Genomic DNA, 8,555 nt, shown 5'->3' with positions numbered 1-8,555 from the left:
GTTGACTTGTGAACCAATGCATATAAGTTAGCTCAACTTTGTAGCTAGCAGTATGTGCATATATAAAAAAAGCTGGGATGGATAAGTGATCTAAACATCTGAAACGAAGGGATAAAAAAGCATTACTAGAGCCTGATAAGGTTCTTGGTAAGTATCAGAGCAGGCGCCTTTAATACAGGCTGAGAGCTTCTCATCTGGGCTGTTTCACTGGCTCTTCCATATGGTCCTCATGCATCGGGCCCCATAGTTTAATTTGAGAGATTGAAGTCTCTCAACTGCAACAGATTGCAGACAGAACACAGTGCTACACTTGGCTGCCCTGGGAACAGGCAGAGCGTTCAGTTATAGGACCAGCTAGCCACCTTCTAATGAGCATGACCAACGGAGCATCATGCACAGGGAATGACAACAAGGACAACTCTGGTGGATTTTAGAGCATACTTTGTCTGGTACAGCAGTCCAGGACTTACTTCTTGCTGCTTACGGAAGATGTAAATATCATAAGTAAGCCCAGGTAGTGAAGAATATCAATAATTATAGACCTACAGCTTCTCTCGTGCAGGTTCACCTGGCCACTTGGCTTTGTGATGAGGTAATACACAAAATAATGTAACAGCAGGCCTCATAAAAAATGGTTTAATACTTTGTATTGCATACTATACAGACTGTGAAACAAAAACACAAACATTTAAAGACTACATGAAAGTATATTTTAACAGTGCCTTTGTGAGCCGTCTTTATCTCCATTATATACAGCATAAGAACAATGTAAGACGTTTTAATTATTGTGTGTTCCAAATGAGTGGAATAATGGTATCCCTTTCGTACATCATCATCCCACAGATGTATAGTCGCTTCAGTTGAGCGACTAGACAAGAAACACAGTCAGCATCAACACTATATAGAGTACAGTATAGTTTCAGAGATTGGCTACTTATATATCAACAAACTTATATATCAACAAATGTCCTAATTGGTTCATTATAACAAACACAAGTATGCACTTTGCACACTGAATTAGTAGTTTAAGAATATTCAATGATAGAAATGTGTAGAGTGGGTGTCTTCTAGTTATAGGAGTTGTCACAATATACATCTGTATGGACTGCTAACCCCATATTAAACCATGTTCAACAATATGTAAGCATCAATATTTGTATGAATGTCAGTGAGTAAGAAAGACAGAAAGTGCATTGGGGTTTTTCTTAGTCAATAAAATACAAATGTAGATATTTAATCTTTCCAATAGGAAGACCAGTATAAAGCAGGTCATTTGAAAACAGTATAATAGAGATCTAGGATGTTCAACATGTAAAAACCTCTCAGTGAACACTGTAATACTGATCAATCTAGTTGAGTCCATACAGATGTTTAGAGCACAGTCAAGGGCACTGCAAAGTCTGTACAAAGTGAGGGTCTATGGACTCTTGGGCTCTTCCACTGGACTCAAAGGGCCACTAGATTTTTCCTCTGTCGCCTGTCTCTCCACTTTGCTCTCTGGTCTCTCGCATGTAACAGTCCCGAGCACCTTGGCACTGTGCTCCTGTGCTTTTGCCCTGAGTGCTGCGATGCTGTTCTCCCTCAGTTCCTCTTTGGAGATGGGTGACTTGCCCTCCGCCCTCTTCTCCTCCACGTCGCACTCTTCAGCCCTCTGAATGGCTGGCTGCTGGGGAACATCGGACTTCCCTTTTGGCTGGACGACCGTGGTCTCCATGGACTTTTTGTGCATCCCTGTAAAGAATTGTGGGTATTCGGATTTAGAAAAGCGTCTGCTGATTGGAAAGCCATCTTGAACTGAAAATAGTAAGCAAAGAAATAGTTCTGATTTAGCTATAGGAATATGATCTTCAAATTGAGGATTCATAATAAGTATAAAACGATAGTAAATATTTGCTGAATAGTTTTTTTCTCCCACTAAGCGATATGTAAATTATGATATCTTGATCATTTCATTTGATGAAAAGATGAAATCAAGTATGAAATGGTGTGTTTGGCCTCTTCCCTGAATGACGAGGAACACAACCCACAATCACAAGTAGGAAAGTAAAACATGGAAAATATCTGAGAGTAAGCATGGAGGGTGAAACCTGCTGTAGATAAAACATTAGTCTCATACCAAGCAGCCATGGGGCACAGGAGTCCATGATGCCATCCTTGGCAGACTTGAGGATGGAATCCGGTAGGGGGATGGAGTGGCGGACCATGGCGCCATACAACCCATACTCTGCCATCACACTGCTGCGACCCCAGCACTTCTCCCTTTTCCTCCATTTGGCCCTGCGGTTCTGGAACCAGACCTGTAAACCCAGGAGGAATTATTCAGTACTCCTGACCAACACTGAAACTAGCAATATTCAGACACACTGACACAAGCAGCATCAATGAGTCTGCTAACTGACAGACACCACCACCTTAACTGGCTCTAGCACTGGCATCACATTGTGACACAGTTGTCCACCCTGTGAAAATTCCAGCCCAATCTTTGGCAGACCTAATGGCCCTTTATACCAATTATTTTATTTTATTTGTGAAAACTACATAACTTAATCTGGTCTTGTTTCTCTCACTATTATTCCAGTTAACATTAACTTCAGTGTTGTGTTGTTTTGAGATATCTGTAGGATCTCTTATGTAATGTGTGGTGATAAGATAAAACTGATGTGATTTGATTCAGCACATTGATTTCCCATACAGGCTGCTGGTGGTCCCTGAATGATCTCTGCCTTCTGTCAGTGCCTATCTCCCCCCAGCCTGAGGTAGTGTAGATGGATAGTGACTAAAACATTAAGATACTTCACTTGCCCAACCACTAGTCGTGGTTGGGGCCCCCAGGCTATCTGTCAGCTCAGTGAGAGGCCAAATTGATTTCATAGCACAACACAGAGCTGTTAAACAGCCTTGGCCACTTCTGATGGCTGTAGGTGCAGTGCAAAAAATAATAAGAGGGGCAAGCACAAAGATGTCTCGACTGTGGAGGGGGACCAGACATTAAATTGAAAATGATCAAAACCATTTAGAACCTTTTTCTGGTAATTCTGATGATAGCCCTTATTTCATACAAGATACTTTTTTATGAGAAATTGTTTCTCTGGCCCTCAAAGGAAGCCGAGGGGGAAGCTGCGAGCAGAAGCGACCCCTAGGGCACGCCGAGGCTGATTGAAAAATAAGTTAATTTCAAGCCCAATCGATGGTGGACAGGCGGGCAAATATCACGGGAAATTAAACGAGCGGGACTCGGGGGAACGGCGCTATTGACCCGTGCTAATAAATTCAATGTAGTTATTTCGTCTGAACTCCCAGTGTCTCGAGCCAGCCTCCCCCTGGAACAGGGCAAGCTCGTCTGATTTAACTAATTACAATCTATGAGAAAATTGGGTGTTAATTTTATTTAGGATAGGAATAGCCTACCTTTATTTATTTATTTCCTTATTATTTATTCGCGGCGAAGAGCCTTAATGAGAACGAAATTAAAAGGCGCTCGGGCAGATGGATGGTCCAGGTCACACCGCAATCTTCTTCCGCCTTGATAGCATGATTAGGTCGTTAGTGCTTCTCTCCGAGAACAAATTGTTTCACATCCAACTGCGCCTGATGAGAGATGATCTGCTCTGGCGAGGATGCTGCTCGAGGTGTCTTTGACATCTCTGATCGATTTACGTGGGCTCACTTGCATCCTCCGTAAAACATTATGTGGTTAACTAGTTCGTGAAGTGCAGAGTAGGCTAGCCCTAGATCACTCCACTTTTCATTTTTTAGGCAATTCATTGTTTTTTAAATACCTGCTTTATAGTCTGGATCAAGGCTATTTAAATCCCACGGCTAAAGCCAAAAAATGTTGAGAGGAGTCTATTTCAACGTAAAGGTCCAGTGCAGTCAAAATCTTGATTTTCCTATGTTTTATATACAGGTAATTGAAAAAATAAAGGAAATACCAATATAAAGTATCTTAATAGGGCGTTGGGCTGACACAAGCCGCCAGAGGCGTCAGGACAGCTTTGATGTGTCTTGGCATATATTCTACAAGTGTCTGGCACTCTATTGAAAGGATGCAAGGATGGTGTTTTGTTGATAGTGTTGGAAAACGCAGTCTCATGCCCCGCTCCAGAATCTCCTATAAGTGTTCAATTGGGTTGAGATCTGGTGACTGAGACACACACACACACACTTTAAACCCCTTATGCTCCTTTGAAACCCATCTTTGAAAGTCACTGAGATCTCTTCTTCTAGCCATGGTAGCCAAAATAATGTGCAACTGGGCATTTTTATTCATGACCCTAAGCATGATGGGATGTTTTAATTGCTTAATTAACTCAGGAACCACACCCGTGTGGAAGCCCCTGCTATACTTTGAATCCATCATTTACTCAAGTGTGTCTTTTATTTTGGCAGTTACCTGTATATTATGAGGTTGGAATAATGCTGTGAAATTGATGGTAATGCCCTTTTAGTGTAAGAGCTGTTGGAAAAGACTTCCTGAAATTTCAGCCTGTTTGGTGTGATGACATCACCAGCAGCACAGGAGGTTGGCGGTACCTTGATTGGTGAGAACGGGGTCGTGGTAATGACTGGGGTGGAATCAATGGAATGGTATCAAATATATCAAACACGTGGTTTCCAGGTGTTTGATGCCATTTAATTTCCTCCATTCCAGCCATTAGTGTCCTGTACTCTGTCCATGGACCCCAAAACCACCTTCTGCCCATAAAGGAATGATATGATATTCAACAGGAGTTTTGGCTTTCCATGGTGACATCACCATGTGGTAAATTGGTTAATAGACCAATAACAAAGAGAGTTCCAAACCTCTCTGCTAATGAAAGCTAGTTTTCCCCTCCTCCCTCAGACCACTCACAGACAGTCCTAGCCAAATGTTTGCTTGAGAAATAGTTTTTTGATAAATAGCTACTTTTGCCCATTTTAATGGTAATCTATTTAAGTAAGGTACTTCATTGTTAGCCAGAAATGATTTTCTATTGATATAAAAACGGCTGCATTGGGCCCTTAAGGCCCAACTGATCATTCATTTGTTAACAAAACTACAACCATTATCATGCACATTGAATTATGATTATTTCCAAGAGAATAATGCTAACAATGCCAATATCAAAAGCAGATCACAGTCACAATGTATCCAGTGACAGATATCAATAGTGCTTAATAGTGCTTGCTCTAAGATAAATGCAGAACATATATTAAAAAGAAGAGGAATTATTCACTGTTAATCGCATTTAATTGGAGAAAGATTTTTTACAATTAGCACAAGTTCTTCTGTATTAAATATTTTGCAGAGTAACAATATTCCAGTTTGATTTTCTTTGCAAGGACACTGAGTAAGTAAGTAAAAATAAACTATATCTGACATAATATTCCAGTCATTTTATCCAGTAGATAAATACAAATAATAGGCTATAAACATGAATAATGCTGTTCTGAGACATGTAAATGCTATTTTAGTTTATGCTAATAAATTTAATGCATTTATGTTGGGGAGGAAGAACTCAAGTGAAAAAAATAAATTTCCTCTGACATGATATACAATAAGAAACTGCCAACATCAACAGCCTGCTGTCATACCTGTATTCTGTCCTCAGGAAGCTCTGTTTTCATAGCCAGCATCTCTCTTGCATACACATCTGGGTAGTGAGCTTCATTAAAGGCCTTCTCCAGCTCCTCGAGCTGGTAAGATGTGAATATGGTTCTGAAGAAATATGAAATATGTAAATTGTCCACATCGAAAAAATGGTCGCAATGCAAATAAATAGGCAAGCTCGGTTGACTATTATTTCATTTAAACAGATCAGCTGTACAAATGCACACCTTAATTTGCACGGTGGCGCAATGCATGCCGCACATCTTATATATACAAAGGTTTTGGTGGTATGCATTCAATCTTAGGTACATGCAAAACAATGGTGCATTTTAAAAATAGAGTAGGCCTAACTCAATGCAGCGACCCTCTCCTCCACATGCCATCCAAAAGCAGCTGTCCGATCATAGTATTTCATTACAATAACAAGTATTCAGTAGCCAATGCATGTAAGCCAGAAAGCAACGTGTAGGGATATTGCATCATTTTCATGCACTCGGTAAGTGAGTATAAATAAATGGATAAATTAAAAAAAGATTTGCAAAACATTTAGCAGGATCTAATCCCTTTTCTTTCTTTATGCTGGAGGAAAAGGAAATGATCTATTTCCATTTCAATGTCTCATCCCCCTCATAAAGGAATTATAAAGTCTACACAGACTAAGCCTACATCTTTATGAAACGTTTTAATAAGTAAAAGGTAGGCTATATCCATATGGTGTACTATTAGGTCTATACACTCGATTGTAAAAAGTCTATATTCAAAATAGGTCCATGCATCATGAATTGACCGGGGCTGATTCGCAACAAAACGCTGATGCTTTCACACCCCGAAACAAATGTACATCAAAATGAATTAATAAAAATGTATGAAATAATACGGAATTGTTAGAGTAGACTAGCCTGTAAATTCACACTTGTAGGCCTAAATCATAAATTTCCTATATGGAAAAATGGAATCCAAAGACCATTAAATAAGGAAATGAATTGTAAGCCTAACTGCATAAAAATAATTTGTATTAACTTTATAACATCTAAGCCTAGACCCTATTAAATGTAATTCCATATTTGTTACAAGGTTATTAATATTGGAAAAGGACAAGCTGTTTGTCAGCTCAGTAATTAGCATGGGCTACTTTTTCAATTCTTCAATACATTTTCTAATTTTTCAATCTTGTTACAATAGCCTTCACAAAATCCAAAATAGTTGTTCTTGAATTAAGACAGTTCAAAATCCCTAAACAAAAAACAAGTATCGTTAGGCCAAACAAAATTTTTTTGAAACGTGCGCTTCAGAATGTGAAGCTAATAGGCTATAGCATTCTGATAAACAACAATAGGCCTATCATGTGTTGGAATGCAACACCTACCGGTGCCGTCTTTTCTTCCGTTTCTTGCTCTGGCTTAATGAGTTCTTTGAGAGTTTTCGTTCGCTTGATGACACATCTTCTGAGTCTGTGAATATTAGAAAACGTTGGAATAACATGAAATGACTCGTTTGAGGAATTAGACATATTCAATATGTTATCACAATTGTAGTGTTAAAATTGAGTAGGCTAAGAAACAACGTATAACAAAGATGTTATTATATTCTGTTCTTGTCATAATACTGACATAAGTAGCCTATTTGTATTATTGTTAGTATAATTTTATATTATAAGTTGCCTATGGTTATCCCATTGTGCTTTTAAAGTTCAGCCTAATAATAATATGAATACTAATACTAGCTTACTACTACTACTACTACCACTAATACGAATAATAGATTAACTACTAACAATAGTACTACTATTACTACTACTAATAATACAACTGTATATTTTAAGTCTTTAATGTAATGACGACTGCAATTCCTACCTGAACTGGGGGACTGGCTGTGGTCCAGATGTCCCACAGTTCTATTGTGGGTTTGCAAGTGAACGTTCTGCGCATCCTGCAGGACCTCCAAAAACGCTGGTTGCCTGTAGAATGACGGAATCCCTCCAGGCCCGATTAATCCCATCCCAACTCCTACACCAGCGGGACCAAGCATTGACCTGGCGGCAAGCAGGTGCGCCCCAGCTGGCAGCGACTGCAAGGCGCTCCTCGGGGCCGCCGAAGGCTCTTTATTCAGCCCTAAAATCTCCTGTATCCCGAATCCCGTGCATCTGGGAGGGTGCGTGGCGCTGTTCTTTGATTGTTGGTGCAGGCTGTTATTCCCTCCGTTAGCACCGATAGAGGACGTTTTGGATATATTCAACGTTTCCGATAGCACCGCAGCTCCTTGTTTACCTGTCATGGTGTCTTCGATAGTTGGCCTATTCCCTATTTGTATCGGCTCACAGGTCAGTCCCCAGTGCACTAGCCACGATGTATCACTCGAGACTCTCTAAAATGGTCCTTTTATCCAACAGGTCCATCCCAACAAGAGTCAGAGTCCAGCAGCCAATCAGCTACGAGGGATTTTTCCGGATTCCTGCGCATCATGCATTATTACGCGCCTTTGGAAACGGCTTATTCCGAAAAAACTGATATATTATAAGGCTGTAGGTAGGCTACACAAACCAGAGTGCCAGGTTAACCCAAAACGCCTGTGGATAAAGAAGATGAAACGGGTGGACTGACTTGAAGAATGTAGGCTAATACGAAGCTATGCTATCCATCCAATGTACTGAGAAAAATATATAGCCACACGCCGTTTGCTATGTTTTTCATTGATATGTGTGACCTTTTATACTGTACATAGAATATGACAATTATTCTGGCATTTAAACGTGATCTCGATATTATACGTTTCATGCAGGATTACAATTACTTGAGAGGGATTGAATCGACCTGGGATCTGGATTAAGTTACCGATTTGATTTCATAAAATTAAAATGCATGTTAGTCAGTGTTTAGGCTATTAGCCTCTTCATTGAATATATTTCAGACCAGCTTCTAGTGCTACTTCTATCTTCTATGATCTCCATGTCCATCCGTTGCCTCAC

At 39.9% G+C, this 8,555-nt stretch overlaps 1 protein-coding gene across 1 annotated transcript; it reads right to left on the bottom strand.

Annotated features, from left to right (window-relative positions):
* Window positions 1-1,025: 1,025 nt before the first annotated feature.
* LOC135507393 (visual system homeobox 2-like) lies at window positions 1,026-7,926 on the bottom strand. The gene is made up of 5 exons (XM_064926941.1): window positions 7,444-7,926; window positions 6,957-7,041; window positions 5,575-5,698; window positions 2,117-2,297; window positions 1,026-1,731 (listed from the first exon to the last, which is right to left on the bottom strand). Exons 1-5 carry the CDS (start codon window positions 7,862-7,864, stop codon window positions 1,418-1,420), a joined length of 1,125 nt encoding a protein of 374 aa, XP_064783013.1. The 5' UTR covers window positions 7,865-7,926; the 3' UTR covers window positions 1,026-1,417.
* Between the last annotated feature and the right edge of the window lie 629 nt (window positions 7,927-8,555).

This window comes from Oncorhynchus masou, chromosome 21, assembly GCF_036934945.1.
Source record: "Oncorhynchus masou masou isolate Uvic2021 chromosome 21, UVic_Omas_1.1, whole genome shotgun sequence".
Taxonomy (NCBI): Eukaryota; Metazoa; Chordata; class Actinopteri; order Salmoniformes; family Salmonidae; genus Oncorhynchus; species Oncorhynchus masou.
Note: the sequence above shows the minus strand (reverse complement) of the source record. Positions and strands in the feature narration are given on the sequence as shown.

Excerpts from the sequence above, each read along its gene's own strand:
- LOC135507393 (XM_064926941.1), bottom strand. The coding sequence starts at position 7,864 with ATGACAGGTAAACAAGGAGCTGCGGTGCTATCGGAAACGTTGAATATA. Across the intron at positions 7,042-7,443 it reads CAGCCAGTCCCCCAGTTCAG|ACTCAGAAGATGTGTCATCA; the intron begins GTAGGAATTGCA and ends TAATATTCACAG. Across the intron at positions 1,732-2,116 it reads CTGTGCCCCATGGCTGCTTG|GGATGCACAAAAAGTCCATG; the intron begins GTATGAGACTAA and ends AATTCTTTACAG.